Here is a 26,038-nt window from a genome sequence, read left to right as displayed (position 1 = left end):
CTCGCCCTGACTATCGGTACGTGAGTTTTGTCTTGTCCTTATGTCCTGTGGAGCACTTCTCTGCATTTCATTCTTAACCCCCCCACCCAAAAATTCACTCTGTAGAACAGTGTTTCTCAGCGGGGGTGGTACCACTCCCCAGGAGCATTGGAACACCTTTGGGAAGCATTTGGAAGAAGAAAGCAGAGAAGGGGGCGCTGAGACTATAAAGGGGGTGTTAGTCTGTGTAAGTATCATGATCAAGCTGCATGTTATGTCAGTGGCGAATTTCCAATGCACCCCCCCGTCCTCCGCCATAAGGTACGTGAGCTTGTCATGTTTACCTTCCCTTAACAGTGCCCTAGGCAACATATATAAACTTGATCAGACCACCCACACACAACCTCCAATTAGTTACAGAGCTCTATAAATAACACTCCTCCCAACAACTTATTACCCGCACCCCCCACTCGCAAAAAGGGCATTTGCTCCAAAAAGATTTTGAAACACTGCTCTAGACAAATGAAACTGCACAAATTTTATTCAGCAGTGAGAGTAAACATTATTTTTAATTACATTTAATACATTTAATGACACACTGTCAGTAGTCGGCAATTGCTGACACGCTCAGATGGTGACAGCTTTTACTGTTTTCATCTGCATCAGCAAATTGACAACTGACGCCATGTTCGCACTGCAGGTCTTAATGCTCAATTCAGATTTTTTTTTTTTTGCTGAAATCAGATTTTGTGGGGGGTTTTTTGCATGGTTGTTCACATTACTGAAATGCGACTGTCATTAGACTCGTGTGAACAGTCTATGGTCCTGAATTGACCTGTGATGACATCGTAGACAGTCCACTGTGTTTACAGGAGTTAATATGGATCTTGCCAGGTGTCCATGGCATTTCAATGACAGATGAAATGTGACACGCCCATACAGACTGAAGTCACATTACAAAAAAATCTGATATGTATCCGATTCCAGACCACATATGAAAGTGGCTTGGGTCTGAGTTGAAAAGTTTTGATTTTTGCTGTTCAGACTCTTATAAAAAACTAGATATGAGTCACATGTTTGCAAAAAAGTCAGATTTGGGCCATTTTTAACTGCAGTGTGAACATAGCAAAAGAAATCAGCCTCTCCCTTGGGGTTTGTTGTTTTCTAAAAGCAGTGACTAACCACTGTAGAATCAGTAAAAAGGTTAATGCCCCTCACTTAAACTCTAATGTATGTGTTGATTGTGGTTGTTTCCTTTATAGATACACTGTCAAATCATTTGTATGAATGAAGAAATGACGCAGCCAACCACTTCAGACACACAAACACTCAAGGTTTGATGAAGAAAACATGCCAGTGACCATGTAGCAGCTGTTCGTCATAAGGTCATACAGTTATATGACGAAAATATTAAATGAATTCATCATAATCTATTTACATAGCAGATTATGTACAAAGCAGTGAGAGCAACTCAAACACAAAAGATAATTATCAGGTCCTGACTGAATCCATAATAATCAAATGGAAAATAGCATCCCCATCGACCAGACTGTATAATGCATATACTAACAAGTAACTGATAATTACTGCAGTTTCAAATGCTTTGAGTGTTTTTAAACCATACATGTTATTTTTTTGCGTTTCCAGGTTTGGCTGTTTGTTCTGTTTAGTTCAGCGTCTTGAAATAATAATGTAGTTTTATATTTTTCAGAAGCTCTCTCTTGCAGCATGTACTATTTAATAATGTACTGGAATTAATAAGTTGAGTCTTTGTTGTGGCAACATTTTCTACAAAGATAAAACATAGTGTGCTGTGCACTTTTCATACCCCTCCACAATAGTGGAAAACACCAATGTGCGATAACCATAATAAACAATGTGTAATAACTACTGTACTTACCTCTCACTGTCCTCTGCACCTTAGGTATGACAGAGTGGGAGAGGGGCAGGGTGTGTGTGTCTTTTTTGTTTTGTTTTTTTACTGTTTTTACTATTTAATACTTTCACTCATTCATTTTCTGAACCCGCTTTATTATCACTGGGGCCAGGGGGTTCACTGGATCCTATCCCAGCAACTTATGGGTGAAGGCGGGGTACATCCTGGACATGTCGTCAGTTCATCGCAGGGATGACATATAGAGGGTATGCAAATATGTCACTTCCATCCCAGGCCACGCCCCTCTAAGTCAGACTGAGTGGCAAAAACCAACCACGCACAACATGACTGAGTACAGCAGTAAAGACTGTGAGACTGGGAAAAATGTGAAATATGAAATTAAATTAAGGACAGTTGGACTGGAAAAAGATCCGTACAAGCTACCAAAGAACAAGTGGTCCATGAACACTGACATGTCGATTTTAAGGTCCTTTTAATAGTTTTTAAATGTCTTAATGGTCTTGCGCCTTCTTATCTTTTAGACTTGCTTTCACCTTATGAACCCTTGCGGACCCTGAGGTCCTCTGGCACTGGCCTTTTAACAGTTCCAAAAGCTAACACAAAAACTCATGGCAAGGCAGCTTTTCAGCATTATGCTCCTCGCCTTTGGAACAGCCTGCCAGGGAACCTCAGGGCCGCAGAGAATGTAGACATTTTTAAAACCAGGCTCAAGACCCACCTTTTTAATTTGGCTTTTGACCAATGCTTCTGTTTCATCATTTTAATGTTTAATATTTATATTATATTTATATGTATGTCTTACATTTAGATTCTTTTAACCAATGCTTCTGTTTTATCATCTTAATGTTTAATATTTATACTATATTTATATATATGTCTTACATTTAGATTCTTTTAATCAATTCTTTTATATCTTTTTAATGTTTCTTATCTATATTTTTCAGTGTTTCATCAGAGGGAGCCCTCCATGCGGGGGGGGGGGGGGGGGGGGGGGGGGGGGCTGTGGGACTCCGGTGGCTGTGGCGCCTTCTTTCACTGGGGTCTGCTCCTTTCTGGTGGGTGCGGGTCTCTGCTGCTGCGATTCGGTGGCAGTTGGCCCTCTCTCACTGGTTGGGATGCGGTGCTGTGTTGCTGGCGCCTGGTTGCCGTGGTCGGCGGCTGCCTCCTGGTGCAGATGGCTCCCTGAGACAGCGCCTCCTCTTTTACTCTTTTACTTTTACTTTCTGGTCCCCTCGTGCTCAGTTAGCCTTTTTAAGTATGTCTGTGCTTGTGAGTGTGCGTGTGTGTGCGTGTCTGTGCATGTGTGTGCGTGTGAGTGGTTGGGTGGGTGGATGGGTGGCGGGTGGTACTGATTTTTAAACTTACATGTAAAGCACTTTGTGCTACAACATTAATGTATGAAAAGTGCTATATAAATAAAGATTGACTGATTGATTGATGTGGCCCAAAATCACCTGTCCGGACATCCAGGGTGTAGGGGATCATCGCTATTTTTACCTGAAACAAATATACATGGTTTCATCATTACTGACAACCAGGGTCCAAAACTAGGGCCCAGAACCAGCTGATCCAAAGTGCATTTACAGTAGACCGTGGACTGACCCCAGTGAATATATGCATGATCTACTGGAACTGAGGAGATTTATGTCTAGTTCAGATCAAGTACTTTATACAACACAGATGCTACTGCTGTGGACCAGCAGGGCACGACTTTATTCTTCTAAATTATTATATTTTTCCCACCTGTTTTTAAATAACATTATTCTCGTAATATTTTGGCTTTACTGTTGGAATATCACGACTTTAATCCCATAAACAAATGACATTTTGTTAAATTATGAGTTTTTTTATGACTACAACTTTATTCTCATAACATTGTGATTCTTTTTGTATTTGACTTTATTATCATAAAATTATGAGTTTTATATCCATATTTTATGACTTTATACCCGTAGTGACAAGCATTTTTATTTTCTTATGTGGCCCTAATACGCCATTGTATCTTTATGGATAAGTACGCCCGTATTTGAAAAACTGGGTTAGCCTTAGTTTAAGTTAGTTTGCAAATCATGTAGGAGCACAAGGTTCATAATCACAAAATGAAAACAAAAACCATGAAAGATCTGATCATGAAATCAAGAGCTTAAGAAGTAACGTTAGCCAAAACAATACATAATTTAAGGTATGATTTTACTCAAAAATACAGCATAAATTAATGTTGCCTGACACAAAACGGGATCCACAGATCTAGGTTTGGTTTCCTGGATTTGTGGATCCATCTACTTCTCTTTTCTTTGTCTTTTGGTGTCTGTAAAACGATAGCTCCGACTGCTTTTCAAACCTGTTCATACAATCAATTGCACAACAGCTCTTCCCCATTTTTTATTAAATATGGTTCTTAAGTTTAGACGGTATTGAAGCCAATGCTGCCACTCATCTCCCTCTTTCTGCCACTCAGTGGGTGGAACTGCGGTGACTTCTGCTAGCGGTGACGTCACTTGCATACCCTCTCTCACATTCACACCTATGGGCAATTTAGATTAACCACTTAACCTATCAGTGCATGTCTTTGGATGGTGGGAGGAAGCCGGAGTACCCGGAGAGAACCCACACACCACCGTCACCAAGTCGCCCACTATTTAATACAATTTAAATTAATCCTTTCATGCATGAATTATGAGAAGCTTAGTCGAGATTTTTTTCCTAAGTGGTTTTATTCTTCTTTAGGCATAAAAAAAACAATGCAATTGAATTTTTTTTTTATGAACCTATTTTTCATGGAGTTACACAAATGTCCACTCAGCTGGACACCATGTATTTTTGAAGCAAAGAAAGTTGTATTTAAAACCCATCATGAGAAAGTGATATACCATGTGAAAACTATGAAATAAAAACATTTTTCATGCTGCTAATCTGATATTTTCTGACATTTTAATATACTTTAATGCTAGTTATTACTCACTTCATGGAGATTATATGCAAAAAGAACAACCTTTTTGATTAAGAAAACTTTTAAATTACAGTCTAATAACAATTTGAGAGAGATTGGGGATAGGAGTATGTAAGTTTTTACTTCTTCCTACTCCTTTTTGAGCATGTATAATTACATTTCTTTTATTTATCTTATCATTATTATTATTTCTTTTGTTTACTTATCGACCTTTTATGTACCAGTACTTATATTTTGTAGGTTGAGTTTTGTTTTGATTTCACAGTCTACATGTTCGAAATAAAGATTTCAATCAATCAAAATTAGCAATTGATTTACACTAAAACATATTACTGCAAATCAGGTTTATCAAGAACTGCAAAGTTACAGTAATGGTATGAATTGCAGTGTATGGGATGGTCCATAAGTGTCCACTGTGTATGCAACTAAAACAACAAAATCCATGAATATACAAGAGAACAGCTGTAGAATAGCTGTCCACTGTAGTGACCAATATGCATGTAAGGGTTAATTGTATTGTATAATTCCTTTTTTTTTTTTTTACTCAAGAAGTACTGTTTTTACAAGTGCATCAGAATTTTGTGTATGCTCTGTATACACAATGACAATAAAAGGGGTCTTGATCTTGATGTGGCAGCTCTGACACTGCTGTACACATGATGTGCATTGTATATTGGTGCATGTGTGTATTTGGGTAAAATAAAACAGAAAAATATGGAATTTCCATATTTTCCCTAAGACAAATGTTTTGTTTAGTACAGGTATGTGGAATTTTAGATAGAATAGACAATACCATAGTATACAATACAATATATTTAGTGTCATTGTAAGACAGCTGAATTCTTTGTGCAAAGAAAAGAAAAGAAAAGAAAAGAAAAAAAAAGAAAAGAAAAGAATGAGTGACTATTAAAGGCATTGTCCTCTTCTTCTTGTCGTATTCCACCACTGGAAACAAATAATATGGAGTTAATATGCTGTCCCATAAAAAGTACAGTAACTGAACTCCCAAAGCTCAAAAGAGGTGACGTTTTTGCTGAAAAGTGTTAGTTTTTGTTCGTTTTTTTTTTTTTTTTTTTTTTTCAGCAATATCCAGTCCATGAAGCATCCTCTATGTTTCAGGACGTAATACGTTACCTCGCCTTCACAGCAGCCAATCAGCGTGAGGAAAGCAGTTGACGTCAGTTACCCACCAACTCCAGGAAGCTGGAAGTTTCTTCCTCCAGTAAAACACTATAGTTTTAGTCGCAGTTTTAAGACGAGTTTTAGTGAACGAAACAGTAACGGGTTTCACTGTTGTACTTTAGAGAGCACGTCTGTGGATAGACTTTTTGTTATTGTGAAGAAGAAGACGCACAGGATCTAAAGTCGTCACACATCATTTGTAATGTTAGCCTCAAGTTTAATGGCTAATGACTGCGCAGAAGTCCACGATGGCCAAGCCCATAAAGTAAGTGAGTTCATAGTTGGTGTAAATACTGTGTTTCTACCCAGGATACTACATTTAACACGATGTGACTGTTTAATTCGTGGTCTGAGAAAGTGACAGCAAGTCGACAAGACAGCCTGAATATTAGCATGTCTGCCGCTGGTTATGACTCTACGTCACTTTACGCACTGAAAAGCAGCTCCAAAGCAGTTCCATTAATGTCACCTGTGTTGTGTGTCATTGTTAGGGCCCACTTAACGCCACGAAAACATTACCACTGATCTAGAATACAGCTGTTTAGCACATGAAATCCTGCTCTCATATGTCAAGGTCTGTACAAGGTTGAACCGCTTTGCCTTGACGTATTTCCCTTATATTGTACTTTGCTTCGCTGCACTCCTCTAAGATTTTACAGAATCAAAAACAAGAGGAATCTGGTCTTTTCAGTTCTGACTGGTATCACTTTAGACTACTTAGCATCACAGGAATTTGGGTCCTATATGTGTAATGCGAAATGAATGCATGGGCAGGGTGCAGCAACGAATTTAAATGATAGGAAGTAAGTAAAACTGCATATAAAGTGCTGCACACATACAGTAGTGGATTTTTTTGGGAAACCCTTAGAACTTTACACAGTCTCACATATCCTGAAATATTTGCATTTGCATATTTATGCTTCAAAAGGTGTGGCTGCATCAGACAGACACAAATCAATGCAGTTTTTTTTTGTTTTGTTTTGTTTATGGTTAACAAGAAAATATAACAAAAGAATTCTTGACAGTTTAAATATGTCATTCCTTGGATGTGTTTCATTTTCTTACTGAAACAACCTGTTTTGACCATGATGGAGAAGTGTATGTGCAGAAGGGAGCAAGTGGGTTTGAAGTATGGAACCATACTTGGCAGAATTCAATGACTAATGAGTGATTTGTAATCCTAAATATCACAAAGGCATGGGGTATTAAAAAAAACTTTTTTTTTCCACCATTGTACAAAAGAAAAAAGAAAAGATTAAACAAACAACCAAAAATGCACAAACCAGGCAAGAAATATATGTGGTATGCTGTGTTTACTCCAGGTCTGACTCCCACACTCATTCAGATAATTATTTTTTTTTTATGTTTGAGAATAAAAAGACTGTAAAGGCAGTGGGTGACTGTACTCTACTGTACTGTAATTGATATGTCAGTTAAAAGAATGGGGCCCAAGGTCCATTTAGTGCGAACTGGCCTTGAACATCACTGTGCCAGAAAGGAGAAATTACAAGGCCATCTCCAAACAATCAGGCCAGTGAACTGGATCAGTACAAGTACTGTATTTTGGTATGGTAATGGACAACATACTGTGCCTCAGGTTTATGCTGAAATGGTTTTATTGAGTTTTTTCAAGGTTAATGATGGTAGTTTATTGCGAGGCTGATGGTAGGCATGGGGGGGGGGGGGGGGGGGGGGCTCAGCCCAGCCAAATGTCCATCTTGCCCACCCAATCGAAAATTAAGGGAAAACGTTTGTCCAGTCGAAAAATATAAGACTACACTGCTATTGGGTCTTATTTGCGATTGGTTGGGTAGCCTACAATCCACCCTATTCCATCAGTGACTGGTTGTTATTGTTGTTTTGCATTCCCTAAGCACTTCATTCGCTCATACAGCAGCTCACTGTCTGTCGTCTGTTTCTGAGCTGCAGGGAAATAAACGACCCTCCTCGGTCAGTGCCCATAGTGGGCTATTTCTGTAATATAATAAATACGCATAACTGGGTGGTAATAAATGGCATCTGGATACATTTCCCAAAGCTTTTAATTTGGCCGGTAAGCTACAGGGCCATTGGTCCTATTTTTCAATGTTGCTACCAATGACTCATTCTATGTGAAGTGATGTGGTCTGCTTCGGTAAACTGATTAAGAACAATTGTGACTGATGGATCACTGTGTGCAGTGTGTGTCAGGTACCCAGGCTTAAATTAGATGAGAACACATTGAGTTCATTTGCCTCCTACACTGCAGAATCTGCAATGTGACTATTGTGTGCAAGTATATTGCGATGATGATGCTCAAATGATATATTGTGCAGCTCTACCTTGGACAGTTTAATCTTTTAGTTGAGGTGGTGAAGGGTAGGAATGAATGTTGTTTCTCCACACAAAACAGAAAATCTAAATGAACATGGATATAAATATGGATACATCATACTGAAATTAGTAAATGATTATGTTCAAGATGATGTTTATTATGTTATTTGACCTATTGGCTGCTATCAAGATGTAATGAGCATTTCAGCAAATATAACAAAAATATATAGGCTATGAAAAAAAAAAAATCATCCATTGGTGCTTTAATCATGTGATGAACTTTCAGGATACTCCATCCGCCTACAGAGTTGGGTGTGTTTATAGCTCTATCTGAAGCAAAAGTAAACAGTGGGAGACAACATTCAATATTGAGCTCAATTTCTTTCTGAGTCATAGTCTGTCCTTTCTTTACAAAGTGTACATCTTGTGCTACGTAGTGAATGCTAAATTCACAGTGCTTAAAAGTTTTTTGCTGTTAGTCAACAAAATTCCCTAAATACCATCCAGCATGGGGGATGCTGAGGTATTCACAGGTTCGTCACAGAGATATACTTCTATTCTGAGATGTAGCTCTAAGGGTCCTCGCCTCAGTTCTTAAGTCCTCCCACCAGAGATGTGATTGGAGGAGTCAAGACGACAACCTAATGAGGATAGAGCTAGGTCAAGAGGCATTTAACAGCATGCACCACAATTATCTGGTATTATATTCCAATGTACAGCTGTGTTTTATAATGTGTCATATTAGTGTCCATAGAAATTTATGAATAACTTTTAATTCAGTTCACTTCATGGCATAATGTGTCAGTAGGTGATGTAGGGATAATTTTTTTTAAAATTTATTTAACACACACAAGTTTGATCATCATGCAGTTGGTCATTTTAAGCAATTAATACAGCTTCAGATTGAGGAAAATTTTCATTATAAAAGTCTTGTTCCTGCTGTGGTTTCTATTGTCCAGAAGTGTGTCCCGCTTTTTTTACTCATCATGGGTCCCAGCTGTTACCAAGGCGTGAATAAATAGAGGTAAAGACCCAGTGCTTTTTTTGATGACTTTCAGTCCTAAACAGAAGTACACTGGTGTGAGCACTGAATAAAAAAATGTTGCTCTTTAGTTACTCATTGTATGGCAGTAGTGACAAGCATTGAGACAGAGGTTAGAGGGAGAAGACTGTCCTTTCAGAGAACCACTTTCAGTCTATGGGGGCATAAAAAAGAGCTGTGTTGACCAGCAATTCTGTTGTAAGGGAGCAATAGACTGACATCAGCCAATCTAAATTAATCAGATTATGTAAGAAGTAGTGGTGCAACGATACAAGTAGCCCACGGTTTGGTCCATACCTTGGCTCTTGGGCCACGGTTTCAGTTCGGTTTTGGTACGTGTTTTGTGTGTCAAGAAAACGTTTTTTTTTTCTCCCAAAATTATATTTTTATTTTGCTTGTCAGCAAAACCTGCATTTCACAGTAGGAACATATTGTATCACTGTACTGAATAAAATAACAATTTCTGCCCTGAATAATAGAACTCTTTCTTATTCCTTGACTGCTTGTATACAGTTGTATAAGGCAGACACATGCACACATAAGGCCCAAAGGGAGCTTTAAAAAAAAGGGGAAAAAAATCCTGTTCTGCATAGGGATTTAAAAGGTGGTATAAAAACGCCACAGTTATCTACCGTGCGCATTTTCTTGTAATATCATGTCATGGTATTGTATGTGTGCCAGAGTCCTACATCATATTCAGTGGGCCAGGTCAGGGTACATTCATAAACACAGTCAGTAGATGATTTTGGTTGGTGATTGATGTTTGGGTCTTTATGGGTTAACTGCAATACTCCGGACAACTTCTCAGGTATAGATAGATGTATTGTTCCTTTAATGCCAGTCTCACATCCTCTTTCCTCACCCATAGTCCTCATTGTCTGCATTTCGTGTACATCCATCTATGCCCGTGAAGCTGTCCGGAGTATTGCATTTGGTTCTTAATGAAATCAACCAGGACCGCAAGATCCAGTTTGCAGGGGGAAAGTCCTCTCTCGCTGAAGAATCTTCTTAGACATCTCTCACTAACATCGAACCCATGTCTAATGCCAAGCACTGTTTTAATATCTTCGTATTTTAGGCCCAGATCAAAATTAAACTTAATATACTTCTTTTACTCTGTTGTTGTCTGTTTTGTTTCTGTTCTGGTCATGGATGACCCAGAAGAACATTGCTCTAAATGTGAACAGTTTTCCAAGATCTCGCAAAACTTGTCCTGAATTTTTTTTTCTCTCTCTCTCTGTGTCCCCTAATGGGCTCCATAGTTTACATCCAGCCACAGATGGCACTGAGCAGCACATATTAGAGATGTCTTGGTGGTGTGCGTTTTAGCCAAAAATAAAGCCCTTAATAGTGAGTTACTGTGTAGACAATGTGTTTAATCATGGGTTAGGTTGCGGGTCTAATGTATGCGAATATGGGTGGGTGCGGGTTTGCAGGCAGTCACTCTTGTCTCTGTCAGCTGTCTCTCACTGAGGGGTGGGGCTTCCCCGCACTGCACGCTCACATGCATGACCAGAGAGAGAGACTTGCAGGGGCGGGCTTTCAACTGCCTGGACAGGCACCAAAGTTATAATAGTTTTGGATTTTTAGCTTACTGGCCGACAGGCCGTAAGCTATTGTCGTCATGCAGCATCCGGCGTCGTCATGCAGCATCCAGCGTCGTCATCGTCGTCTGTCGTCCATTACAAAAATTTAAATCGTCTTCTTCTCCAAAACTACAATTCCGATTGACTTCAAACTTGGTATACAGCTTCTTTATGATGATGTCAACAAAAGTTAGTGAAATTATTTGGATCTGGATCTGATTCTGGATTTGGTGCGACTTTGAAAAATTTCACCATTATAAGTGATAGGAAGTGGATCGATGCAATAACTCAGTAAATATAAATGATATCCAGTGTAAATTTCTACAGTGCAGCCCTGATGGGGAGATGACCAAAACATAATGGCCACATGCTGATCAGGATCTTCTTCTGGATCTTGGAACTTACAGAAAATTTAACATGGGCTCTTGTGGGGAAAACATTTCAATCGTGTTTTTCTCTGAAACTCCAGTTCTGATTGACTTCAAACTTGGTATACAGCTTCTTTATGATGATGTCAACACAAGGTATTGAAATTATTTCCATCTAGATCTGATTCTGAATTTGGTGCGACTTTGACAAATTTTCTCATTATAACAGATAGGAAGTGGATTGATCCAATAAATCAGTAAGTATCAATGATATCAAGTTGGAATGTGAATTTTTTTACAGATCTGATTGGAGTATGACCAAAACATGGGCTATTTCTGTAATATAGTAAATACACAGAACTGGGTGATAATAAATGGCATCTGGACACATTTCCCAAAGCTTTTAATTTGGCCGGTAAGCTACAGGGCCATTGGTCCTATTTTTAGCCTACAGGCCGTAAGCTATTATCGTCATGCGGCGTCCGTCAGCATCGTCTGTCGTCATCTGTCGTCCGTTACAAAAATTTCAATCGTCTTCTTCTCCGAAACTACAATTCCGATTGACTTCAAATTTGGTATACAGCTTCTTTATGATGATGTCAACAAAAGTTAGTGAAATTATTTGGATCCGGATCTGATTCTGGATTTGGTGCGACTTTGAAAAATTTCCCCATTATAAGAGATAGGAAGTGGATCGATGCAATAACTCAGTAAATATAAATGATATCAAGTGTAAATTTCTACAGTACAGCCCTGATGGGGAGATGACCAAAACATAATGGCCACAAGCTGATCAGGATCTTCTTCTGGATCCGGGAACTTACAGAAAATTTAACATGGGCTCTTATGGGGAAAACATTTCAATCGTCTTCTTCTCCCAAACTACAGTTCTGATTGACTTCAGACTTGGTATACAGCTTCTGTATGATGATGTCAACTCAAGGTATTGAAATTATTTCCATCCGGATCTGATTCTGGATTTGGTACGACTTTGACAAATTTTCCCATTATAAAAGATAGGAAGTGGATTGGTCCGATAAATCAGTAAGTATCAATGATATCAAGTTGGAATTTGAATTTTTTACAGATCTGATTGGAATATGACCAAAACATGGCCATTTCTGTAATATAATAAATACACAGAACTGGGTGATAATAAGTGGCATCTGGATACATTTCCCAAAACCTTTAATTCGGCCGGTAAGCTACAGGGCCATTGGTCCTATTTTAGTAGTTTTCGTTGTTTTCTAAATACTTAGTTTTAGTTTAGTTTTAGATTTTTTTTTTTATATCCTTTATCTTCTTCTCCGTTGTATTCAAATCAATCCCATACAGGACTCTGCTGCTTTCTCCCAACTTTAGACTCCATGTTTCCAGGTAGAGTGGGGACAAGAAGATGACTCTAAACCACAAGTGACGAGAAGTGACGGATCGTTAAATATCATGTGGTGCCAACAGCTAAAATTATTCAAGGGAAATAAATCGATTTCGTATCAATCCGACATTGACAAAGACGAAAACCATGATCCATAATTTTTGTACATTTTAGTTAGTTTTGTAAGCACACAATACAGTTTCAGTTAGTTATCATTTTTTCTTTTAATCATAGTTTTTATTTATTTCAGTTAACGAAAATATTTTTTCAATTCTAGTTTTCATCATTTCATTAGTTTTTGTTTACGATAATAACCTTGACAGGCACACACACTCAGTGGCCTGTAAAGCAGTATATAAAGTGCCAACGCAAAATCAATTGCAAAACCAAAAACCCGCAGTCCATAAGGGTGGATTGTCCCTTGCGGGGCGCACCGAATGGTACACGGTTTTCCCGAGTACCGTTGCATCCCTACTGAGAAGTGACTGAACTTCTCTACTCCATACCTTAACATGGAAGCACTAAAAAGTGGCTTCTGTTTGGACTGAGAGAATTGTTCAAGGAAAGTATTTATTTTTGTCCTCCCATGATTTCGGCTACTGCAGCTGTACAGGGGTTCTTTGTCGTATTGATATTCCAAATGATAAACTGCAGGGGGATGTCATGTACCAGAACACACTTAGGATGAAAACCACCAAGCAATCAATACTGTGTATCCACAGACTGTATCACTCAATGATACGAATAATGTATAAAGCTCGTTTTTTCCACACATCTGTATCATGGTATCATCAAGTTTTCTCCTTCAAACTAAAACACATAGCCGGTTACTTTGACAGTCGGTCAAAATAACACTGTGTCTGCATCTGCTGATAGTTTACATTTTATCTCTGTTAGCTCTGTTTTTAGACAGAAAACAGCCACAGTAAAACTACAAATCATCTCCATTTTCTGTTCAGTTTGTGCTGTCAGTAGCTAAATTAAAGATGTATTTGTGTTCATCCAAGCAAGGTCACAGCTGTCACAGTTTAGACGGTACTGTAGATCAACAAACGGCCAACTTAACACAAGTAATAAAATAACATGATTACGTTACAGCAAATTTATTTTCTGTACAGTTTGTGTTGTCAGTAGCTGCACTAAAGATCTGTTTGGGATTGAACAAAGAAGGTCAGAATTGTCACAGTTTAATCTGAACCATGGATCAACAAACAGCAACATAGAAAAGATAACATCACATAATAACTTTAGTCCATCATGACCTTCATAATTAAACTCACCTGTGTAAAAGAAATCAGTTGGTGGAAATCTATCCAGTTAATGTATCTACAGTCCAATAAACTGGCATCTTTGGCAGCATTATAGTCTTGACCAGGGGTTAGCAACCCTGGTCCTAGAGAGCCACTATCCTGCATGTTTTAGATCAGGGGTCACCAACCTTTTCTCCTCTGTGGGCTACTTTTACCTAATGAAGTTGCCGGAGGGCTGCTCTAATTTAGCACCATTTATTTACATAGCTATTTTTCATACATACACATATTTTGTATCATATGTTTGTAACATTGTGCTCTTCATTTATTTTATTATTTATATATCTTTGTTTTAACATTTACAATACTTAAAAAGTGTTAATATGAAACTATTATTTTACTTTAATTAAGAAAATCAAAAGTAGAAAAAAACAAATACAAGCATTTGCATGCTGTATTCCTAAATATTTTAATACTATGTCAAAAATTATGAAATGGAACAATCCTGCATATTTTTATAGAATTACTAAAAACAAATAATACACACGTGTATGTGCATTTTTAATACTTTGAAATTGTGAAAGGGAACGTTGTCACTCACACAATAAAACTTCACTAGCATGTGCTGCTGTTTTTCTGAAGGATTTGACCTTTTCTAAATTCACATATGCTGTCAAAACATATTAATTAAAACCAGAACTTTGTGCACATAAATCCACCATCCCCGTCACTTCTACAGTCATCACACTGGAGTCAAACGCAGACGCACCTGTTCAGGTCCGATTCCAGCTGTCTGAGCACATGCGCAGATAGTGTACATATGTTTGCGCTGGTCCAGGATGTGAACCACTTTCACTTTACTGATGTGTCTGTTGAAGCGCTGGCCTTGGACAGTTTAGTGAACATGGACTGTTGTTTTTGGACTTTAGTTTTCAGCTCTTTTACCTTCTCTTCATGGAGGCTGATTCCCACTGGAGAATCTCCAGAAAAGTTGCTGTGAACTTTGGTGAAATTCCGCTCCACGTTGCATCCTTTACTGACTTCCAGAACGCGCCACAGATCAGACACACACACTCGTCTTTCACATTTGTCAAACAGAAGTCTGTGCCTCATCGTTGGTGAAAATAACTCCCTCACTATATTTGTCCAACATCGTTCCGGGGCTAAACCCACTACCTGCCTGGCATCTGGCTCATCCTGGGCCCCGCCCCTCTCCAATGACAGGCAGCAAACCAGCGCTAAAGTTTGATTGACAGCTAGTTGACCGTTTCATCTCGGGAGGGGGACACTTGTAATTTTGATTGGGTGGAAATTTAGACCTGTTCTACCAAATGACGAATCAACTTTGTGTTCTTATATTAGTGACCACTGGCGAACCACTGGTAGATCACGAGCAACGTGTTGGAGAACCCTGAACTAGTTCTATTTTTAGAACAGGCCTGCGGGCCACTCGCGTGGTCGACCTGGTGCCCGCGGGCACCGTGTTGGTGACCCCTGTTTTAGATGTTTCCCTCTTCCAGCACACCTGATGGTTGTTACCGGGCTTCTGCAGAGCTTGATGATAGGCTTATCATTTGAATCAGGTGTGTTGGAAGAGGGATACGTCTAAAACATGCAGGATAGTGGCACTCTAGGACCAGGGTTGCTGACCCCTGGTCTTGACAGTTATACCTACCAGTTTGCATTCATCTGTTTTAATAGCCACACTCAGGGTGATGACAAACACTCTGACAAATGCTGTTGTTTGACCACTTGTCATTTGTGGTGAATATGCAGTTAATTTAGAAATAACGGTTACAAAATCAGTGCCATTATTTAAACGTTCATAAAAATAAGCATAAGTGTCTTTCAATGCTTTTGTGTATTGGCGTCATCAGCAATTTAGTGGACCCTTCTGGAATTGTTAGCAATGTTTATTTATTCCAGATTATTTTTTGTCTGCAAAAAGCTTTTGTACAAAACAAGTCACACAGGAAATCTTGAGGTCGGTGAAAACTACTGAAAGAATCCAATCCTAAGAAATCAACACTAAAGAGAAGACAGAAAAGAACCTAGGCAAGAGAAGAACCAATTCCACAAGCTGTTTCAAGTATGATGGTTTATGTTTACATTTTATTGAAGCGTGTAAGTGAATGTCTGTGCACCACCTACTGTATCGTTAGACACTGTGACCTTAGCCTGTTGATGCAACTCAGTAGATGGAAAATAAAGGCCCCATATTAAATTTCATTCAACAAACAACAGGAATGTCAGTTGTACTACTGGAATGCAACTCTGCATGGTGTTGCATTTCCATTTTCTTGATGAGTGAGCCATAACATTCTGAGCTCAATAAATAATTTCCTTTGTGAATTAGTCATCGCTATATCATCTCACCATCGGAAGTCGACAAGGATTAAAATTAATGGCTGTTTTTTTTTAAAATTAATTATTTAGTCTGTCTTTAAAACTGTTTACATTTTTTTTGTGATAGTGAAAATTGCTTTGCTTCCCTGGAAGGTGATGAGAATAACATAAACAAACCCATCATGTTGTCTCCAAATTTCAGCTCCATATGTCCTCAACTTTGCCAGCACACACTCACTTAACCTGGCATGGCATCACAGTCTGCCTCAAAGCCAGCCAATCAGAGGGTCTTGATTTTGGTAGTTATAGGTAATTACTTGGAAAAGGCTGGTGCCATTTCAACTGAAGGCAAGTAATAAGTCAGCAAACCATTCATTACATTTGTGTGAATGAACACACAGTCTAACAGCCTAATGACTGTGGTCAGCCCAACACAACTGAAAAGTAGTCACAATGTTTTGTTTAAAGACAAAAAAACATTGACATCATTGAGGCAGACACTTACAAAATTTGTGAACTTGACACCCCCCCCCATCCAGGTGGCATCCCCACAAATACATCCACATAAACACACATGTATCAAATGGACAAACAGGACACCAAAAGAAAAAAAATAAAAACAGATGTGTTTTTAACAATATTAACAGGAGGTGAAGATAAAATTGACAGTTGTTCCACTATTCTATCATGTATGTTCATCCATGCTTATCTGACTCTTGGTTGTTAGGGCAACAGCTTAATTCAGGCCATGTCCTCCAGCTCCTCTGAAGGGGCACTGGGGCTTTTCCAGATCAATCCCAGAGATATACCTCTCATTGTAGTTCCTGGGGCCCTCACCTTGACTCCACAGGCCTCCCACCACCGATGTGAGAGGAGGGGTTGAGGCAAGGTCCAGCCATTCTGTGAAAGAAACTCTCTTCACTCCCCTCAGACCTGTGAACATCCACATCATTACCGACACTCCTTTAGTCTTTCTGTCGAGTATCGGTGTCTCATTCAAAACTTAATTGACCCTACTTTCCAAACTGTTTTAGGTTGATGGATATCTGCAGCATCTTCAACTGTCCGATCAGACTTTGATGGATTTGTCACTAAGATTTCGTCGAGAGATGGACAAAGGCCTGTGTAGAGACACAAACCCTACAGCGGCTGTGAAAATGTTGCCCACATTTGTTCGTTCTACACCTGATGGAACAGGTAATAAGCTGTTGATGAAAAAAAGTTAATGACAGTGAAACTTGATTTTTGAAGAAAAAATCTACTTCTTTTGATTGAGGTAGGGAATGTAATTGAAAGGCCTTGAATAGCACAATACATTTGGTGGAAAACACTGACCATGATTAGACCTTGTTTGAGTTTCCATAATGCATGATAACTGATTTTTTTTTTTTCCCCCTGAAGAACAAGGTGAATTCCTGGCCCTTGACCTTGGTGGATCCAATTTCCGAGTTCTTCTGGTCCGAGTTATGGGTAATGGAGAGCAAAAGGTGGAGATGGAAAATGAGATTTATGCCATTCCTGAACACGTCATGAGAGGCAGCGGATCTGAGGTTAGAAGCATCACATAATATGCAAAATGAATAATACTTGTAGGAAACATACACAGATCTACTGGAATTTAATTGAATTTACTGATAAGATATCACAATAATCAAGAAATAATGTCACAAAATCGCATTTCATTTATCTCATGTGACCAAGTTGAACGGTATAGCTGATTTTCAGAGCTCTTTAGAGCACGATAAATGATATGTACATGGCACCTAAGTACCACTGGCAATGTACAGCACAAAAATACACATTTCGGAGAAACCAAATGACACATCTTAACCATAAGAATTAATTTTTGTCCCTCATTATTATATTCCTTTAAAATGTTTCCATTTACCATGTGTCCATTTCCATTAGACATACACAGCGTGACCTGCAGCATCGAACACTATGGATTCAGTTGCCATGGAAATCTGTATTTAGAGTGAAATCAAGATTGTGAGAGAAGATGTTGTCTTTGTGTATTATATTGAAGCTGACTGAGGACTGACATGTTGAGAGTGTGTAAGCTAACTGCAAAGGAGTAAACAATACACTGTATAAAATCACCAGCTTTACAGAGAGAACTAGAGAGAGATAACGTCAGGTAATAAAACTGCACAGAGAAGTGGGAGATTGGAAAAAAAGGGCTAAATTGCAAGGCCGCTGTTCAACCATCTATCAAAGAAAGAACACAAAGAAAAGCATTCTGTAACAGAGTATAAGTAAGATTTAGATAGCACCAACATGCAGGCTGTCTGTGGTAGTAACTGAGTACTATCATGGAAGGTTTCTACCACTCTGGACACAATTTGGATGAAAACACAGAAGTCACTGATTTGGGGTTGAAGTAGGTATATTTTTACTTATGCAAGGATATTGAGACAACAGACTGCACTTCCAGAGACTGCTTGCTGCTGTCTGCGAAGTACAGGCGTGCAGTGGTTTTTAAACATTTGACAAAACACTAGGCCAATAACATAACAGGTCAATTGTTACGTCAGTGGCCAGTTTTACTTTTCACTTACGCATGCTTTATGCAGTCCACAGATCTCAGTTTTCTTTACTCACAAGATACCAAAAGGTAATTATGGTATTTTTGCCCAGCCATTATTAGGATTATTATTTTTACAGTGAAGGTATATTGATATCCAGAGGTGGTATGTTAAAATGAGAGCCTTAACCTTTTACCATTTCCTTGTCAATACCTACACTGTAGAATTTTTCCACCACACAGAAAAGGCACTCATTGTCTCCTTGGTAGCACGATGACCTGGACTGGAGTATAACACAGAGGCTGAGCTGAGCTATCACATTATCAGACAGGGAGCCTTTCCTACATCAACAGATCAATAATGACCACAGTCTCCGCTGAACAACATCTTAATGCTGATAGGCCAGTGATGCTCAGAAAGGCAAATATTGGCTGATTGGTCTGTCCCTCCTGGAGACATTTTTGTGTTTTTGGTTCAAACATTTTTCAGTGTTCCTGCAGATCACCAAAAAGTTGAAAATGCATTAAATTCACCAATCGAAAAATCTTGCCTTAACCTGTCTTCAAAATGCTAAGACATCATGGTCTGGATACTGATGGCACAGTGAATTTTTGTAGTGTGTTTCAGACTTGCATAATGGGAATCAAAGTAGCAGAATCAAACATGCAGACTAAGAAACGCAAAAAAAGAAATCACCCAGTTGTAGTGTTTTTATTGTCCCATGTGTTTTTGATGCTTTTAATGTCTAAATGGCATTACAAACACCTCAAAAAATGAACTAACTTGTCCTATGTGGTGTGAAGGGGAGGCAATAGAGTGCTGAACAGCATTTACATACCTATTTTGTGAAAGGAGATAAACAGACATTATATTAATGTAACATTATAGGTCAATATTTTTAAAGGCAGAAAGTTAGTAAACCTGCACATGAAGTTTGTTTTACTTCATACCTAAGAAAACAGTGGGTCTTTGGTGGTGTTGTCTACTAGAGAGTACAAGAAGCCTGTTTGGTAGTGGTGGTATGAAAGATGAAGAGGCAGAAACGAGTGAAGGATTTTTCAAAGAGCTAGCATGAGGTTAATTATGTGTTAATGAATTTGCTTAGAGGAACACTGGTAAACTGTTCCAGGTGCAGCAGAGAGACTGGGCATGTAATCCTAAAGATACAACCACTGCGTGATTGTACACAATTATCCAGTGTTACGCTGATTGCTTGGCAACTGGCATCTGCCTTGATTAGAGCCAGATCAAAACATCTGTCAAGTCAAGTTCCTTAAGTTATGCATTCAGCACATTGTCGTTCTGCTCACTTTGCATGAGAAATTGGATTGTTGCTGCAGCAGCAGATATTGAGGAAAAACGCTTCCCTTCTGGAATAAAGCTCTCTAAAAATACTAAATATAGAAAGTGTGATGCAGTTTCATGCTACTGTGAAAAAGAAAAAACATTTTTACTAGCTTATGTGTAGAGCAGTAGAGTCACACCTGAATCAAATCAACAGTCATTCGTTCATTCATTTTTTAAGCCACATAGGCTACATTCAGACAGCAGGTCTTCATGCACAACTCGGATTTTTAGTGAAATCTGACTTTTTTGTGTGCTCATTCATATTAAACATTAAATGCGACTTCTATCAGTTTTGTGTATGAACTGAATGCGACCCTGAAGTGACCCACATGAGCAAAAGAGGTCCTGATATAATACATGACCATGCAGGCACGCACTGTAAATATGTTTTTCCTGCCGCTCCTCCTCCTGGGACATAGAATTATGATGTTTGTTGCATTTCAATGACGTAAATGTTGGATAAATACCTGGCCGTTCAGACTGAAGTTGCATTGCGAAATATGAGATACATATTGGATTTAGGACCACATATGAAAGTGGCCTGGGTCAGATTTGAAAAAATTGGATTTATGCTGTTCAAATTGTCTTTAACAGATTGGATACAGATCACATATGGGCAAAAAAAAATCAGATTTGGGCCACATTTGCCTGCTGTCTGAACGTAGCCTTAGTCCCATCTCCTAACAGGTGAAGGTGTGGTAAACCATGGACATGTCACTAGTTCATCACGGGGCTCAGTCAGTGATTACAGGCCTTAATCTCATATCTACACCTCCTACCTGTCTAAAAATACCAATAGTGAGCCAAAGTCTGTTCTCAGACTGTAGAGAATCTATCCTGCTATGCAGTCCATAGACCTCTGACTTCTTTAATCACAGTATACTGAAAGGCCTGTTGAAAGGACGTTTTCCTCACCACTGTCACCAGTCACTAGTGTTTGCTCCTGGAGGATTCTGTTGAGTTCTGTAAATTGGCTTGAGAGTCTGGTTTTGACCAGCTCTATATGTAAAGTGTCATGAGATAACTTTTGTTGTGATTTGGTGCTATATAAATAAAACTAGATTGATTGACTGATTGATAAAAGGCAATTGTGGTATTTTTGCCCAGTGCTGCCATCAAGCAGTTAAATTCTCCAGTTTTAAATCCCAAAATATCCTTCATCCAATACTGTTTCTCAAGTAACAGATAACAACATTTAATTGATCTTTGTGTGTTTGTATTTGTAGCTCTATCCTGTAGTATCAGTAGAGGTATTGGCAACAAAAATCCTGTTTCAGTGGGCCCAGTCATTTCTGGCCAAGAGATTTCCTTACCTGATGACCCTAAGCCATAAACCCAAAAACCATAACAACATGTTTTTATTAAACAGTCTGAATTTATCTGATCTATTAAAATGTACAGCCCCAATTTCAAAAAGTTGGCCTGAACAGAATGTAATGATTTGCAGATTTCAGAAACTCATATTTTATTCATAGAATACATGTCAAATATTTGAGAAACTGAGAAAATTTACAATTTTAAGAAAAGAAATGATATAATTTTGAATTTGATGGCGACAAATTCAGAATTAACTGTTTTACACAGCATCCCAACTTATTTCGAATTGAGGTTATATGTATACTTAGTACCATTAAAAACACATGGGCCAGAATAATTTGTATATTTGGAGGTATATTAAATTAATTGCTTTGGGGTTACCTTCATGTTAAAGAAGGAAACATTGGTCAATAGAGGATGAATTGTGGACAAATTGTGATCGACTCAACACATGTATTCAGTCACTGAATACAGGTACTGAAAGTGTCATCATTCAATATCAGGTGTGTTCACCTCTGGCTTCCAAACAAACAGTGCTGCGATGACACATGGAACTAAGTCTCATGATCCTGTCCTGAGAGATCCGATCAGTCAGACGACTGATTGTACTGCGATGACAGTGCAGACGGCGAGCAACTTCAGACTTGCACGTAACATGCCAGTGGCACGTTCTCTCTGTTGTATCATAAGTCGTTGCATTTTGAGCTGGCAAAAATATTTGGGCGTTTTCTTTGCTGCCTTTATGTAGACGATTGACCACACCTAAAGTTACCAGTCAAGTGTGACTGAACAAGAGATTCAACTTGATGTCCGACATTAAGGGATTAGTCCAGATGCCGATGTCACACGTGTAGGAAATGAAAAAAATACAGCTATTAACTGTGTTACTCATCTTGTGAGCAACGTATACAAAATAGGCACCTGAGCAAATCATTTTCTGGAAATTACACCATATGTTCGGACCATGTATTTTTTAATGGTGCCATGTATAGTTCACCAAACCATGTACTATATAATAACCTTCCTCTGCAGATCATTAAATCTTTGGACTGATCTGAAAGCAGATAAATAGTGGTCCCTAATGACTTAAAAGAGCTAGTAGATGTGACTGCACAATTTACATGGTTCATAGCACATTAACAAACAAAATGTACTCAGAGTATGTTGACATTATCAGATAATCTAACATCTTCTTGCCTTTCATCACCACCTCTTTGGCAAACAAGACTGCAGTATGTGTTGTTCTTCAGATATATTGTATTGCAAATTGTGCTACTGTTACACTAATTACAGTGTTATGTATCTATTTACAAAATTAATTATAGTCAAATTTGAACCAATGTACACGTTAAGTCAAGCAGTGTCCTTCATCTGCATTTGAAAAGCATATTTTTTTTGTATATATTGTCAGCATTAATGGTACTGAACACTCTCCGCCCTGGCTGCAGATTTGTTTTGATGTACGCTCATGGCACAGTGTTCTGCATTTTCAGACATGTGGTGAATGAGTCCTTCACTTTGAAGAGCTAATGTCATGTGCTACTGTAATTAACTAAATTGTTTCAGAACTGTGATAATTAATGTGACAGCTGAGAAAAACACTCTCTAATCAACGCCTATTCTGCTCATTAATTGTACAACTTCAATCACCATTTTTGTACCATAGACCGGTGCATCTGTATCTGAATAAATGTGTCTATTACTTCATGGGCAGTTAAATGATATAATATTATAAATGGGACTCATACCAATAAGATACACACAAATGTTCTGCTAAAGTGAAATTTGCAGCCTCTAGCTGGAACTTGCCATAAACCGATCCTCTCTTTTTCTCTTGCAGTTCTTTGACCACATCGCTGAGTGTCTGGCTAATTTCCTGGATAAATTGGGGATAAAGGATAAAAAGTTGCCACTGGGCTTCACCTTCTCTTTTCCTTGCCTGCAGACCAAGTTGGATGAGGTGAGTGACTTACACAATTACTCAATCTTAATTAATATTTGTTAAAAAATGAATATAGGTTGTAGAGCAATTTTATCTCTCTCAGACAGTTAAACAATATGGAACTGAATTCATTCATTTATTCATCTTATGAACCGCTTTATCCTTGAGAGGGCGGCAGGGGGTGCTGGAGCCTCTATCCCAGCTACCTTTGGGCGAAGGGGGGGTACAACCTGGATGTGTCGTTGGTTCATCACAGGACTGTCATGTAGAGACGAACAACCAACTACTCTCACATTCACACCTATGGGCAATTTAGATTAACCAATTAACCTATCAGTGCATGTCTTTGGATGGTGGGAGGAAGCCGGAGTACCCAGAGAGGAAAGTGAATTAGTTTTGTCAATTAAAACCTGAAATTAACTTTCAATGCAACTTGCGGAACAAAATATTTGAAATCCTGAAGTCACTGGTTTCTTACTGCTTTCTAAATTTGTAGCTGGTTCAACTACAGAACATATTACATAAAGACCTTTTTCCCACATATTCATAAAATGCTCAACTGAGCAGCTGGTTCACACATTTATATCCAGCAAATACAATTACTGTTAATAAAGTAAGAAAATTCAACACACCACCTCTGATCTGAAAACACTTCATTGGCCTCTGACACATTATTGTAAAGATGTCAAAACATTTCTTTCAACATTTCAACAAGGCATTAAATTATTTACCTCCCCAGTGTATTACTGACTTGCTCACTTGGACTGCAGCAAGTCAGAAATATGCAGTGAAAGTGCATTTAGCCACAGTAATAATGTACCATGGAACAAACTGACTGATGACTAGAAATGTGCTGGAACTGCATCTTGTTTTAAAAATTTGTCTCATATAATTTTTCTCTAAGCCTCTGTTTGTTTGTTTGTGTGTGTGCATGTGTACATCTGTGTGTGTGTGTGTGTGTGTGTGTGTGTGTGTGTGTGTGTGTGTGTGTGTGTACCAGTATGTTTCGTCAGTTCCTGAAAGGTCGTTTTATTTGACATTTGTCTCATGCTTTCTGTTTTATTTTGAAGCACAATTATGCCATTCTAATAAAACCGGATTGAAATTCTACAAATGGCCCCCAGACAACTCAGCCTGATTTTAATTTCACAGCTTTTTATTTTTCCTGTGACTTGATTGTTTGGGTCTTTAAATATGTGTAATTGATTTAAACAGATATTTCACAAATATAACTTGAAAAAGCAAAATGGCAGACTGTCAATCATTAACTCACAGAGACCCAAACAGCCACCAGTGACACAAACCATCAACAGATTTAAACTGTTCAGTACCTGTTGATCCACTAATCCTATGAATCCATGTAAATAATTGGTGTGAAATACAGTTTGTCATCTTTTCATGGTCATCAGATATGACTCATTTGGACATTCAGAGGCTCTGTATTGAACGTGGAAACACTGTCATTACAACATTAATTCACCAGTAAAACCCATGGAGTCGGGTCAATGACAGTGGATGGACACACTGGGTTTTATGTAAAATACAGGATTTACACTAAAAAATGCAAATTACAGAGGATAATATTATAAAAGAAATTAGTGAGAAAATAGTTAAGAAATGGAAAAATAGAGAAAAATTCATTTGGGAACTGCCACAATAGTAGCACTGGCTCTTTATGGGTTAAAGATAACACTGCCATGATATGAAAACGATGTCCACCTAAAGGAAAAGCTCATTCTCATTCATTTTTGTCAAATGTAAATCTGACTGGACAAGCTTTCTGCTAACGCTTTCAGAAGAATAAAATGATTTTATGTCCTGGGTTTGTTCAACCCTAGTTTAGGAGTTCCTCGTCCAGATCTGAGTCTGTGACTGCCACCTCTCTTGCATACAGGGTGTATTTCTATGTTCTCCTACGATGTCTTCTGTAGAGCAGTGGTCAGTGACTGTAGTATGTGTCTGCCACAGTGACTCATTAACTACACTGCTGTCTAATTGTCTCTGCTGTGAGTCACTACATTTATCTGAGATCCTTAATAAGTGTGGAAGTAAATCTTCAGCTTCCATTGTTGTGTCATTCCATAATGATTAGCATTTCGTTTTAAAGATAAAGTACTGTTTTTGCTTTCAGTTCCCAAATGTTTGGAAAATGTGATAGTCACAACCTCAGATCATAAGCAGAATGTAATTGGTCTGTTAACTGCCTCCATTTATCCAGTTTGGCAGTGGACAACCTGCAGCTTTCATGTAACATTTTCAAAGCTGCATTTATCGATCTGAAACATGCTGAATCCATTACACCATTAAATTCACGGGGTTCTATAGAACCGGGATATAGGGAGTTGACCTGTATTTTTTCCACTGTAAATGGATTTGTCATCAAAAGATTTATACACAATAACCACTTTGGCATTTGGAACTCGCTTGTGGCTCCCATAATAACCTTTTCAGCAAATTGTACCCACCTGCCATAATGCAATGGTTTTACCTCTTGCTAGTTCACCTCACTTTACTATTCTTTTGTAACTGCTTTATGCTCTACCTAAGGTAAAACACATTAAAAAATGCATGGCTGTAAAAATGTTATTGGTTTGTATGCGCAAATTTAATAAAAAAAAA

General features: G+C 38.4%; 1 protein-coding gene across 1 annotated transcript in view; it reads left to right on the top strand.

Annotated features, from left to right (window-relative positions):
• Positions 1-6,011: 6,011 nt before the first annotated feature.
• The window catches only part of LOC115425483 (hexokinase-2-like), a 55,485-nt gene continuing 35,458 nt past the window's right edge, over positions 6,012-26,038 (top strand). The window contains exons 1-4 of the mRNA XM_030143094.1: positions 6,012-6,273; positions 17,323-17,485; positions 17,690-17,838; positions 23,318-23,437. Coding sequence (XP_029998954.1) covers positions 6,211-6,273; positions 17,323-17,485; positions 17,690-17,838; positions 23,318-23,437 — 495 coding nt within the window. The 5' untranslated portion in view covers positions 6,012-6,210. The remainder of the gene's footprint in view (positions 6,274-17,322; positions 17,486-17,689; positions 17,839-23,317; positions 23,438-26,038) is intronic.

The sequence above is a fragment of the Sphaeramia orbicularis genome, chromosome 9, assembly GCF_902148855.1.
Source record: "Sphaeramia orbicularis chromosome 9, fSphaOr1.1, whole genome shotgun sequence".
Lineage (NCBI taxonomy): Eukaryota > Metazoa > Chordata > Actinopteri > Kurtiformes > Apogonidae > Sphaeramia > Sphaeramia orbicularis.
This window is presented reverse-complemented; position numbering and strand designations above follow the sequence as displayed.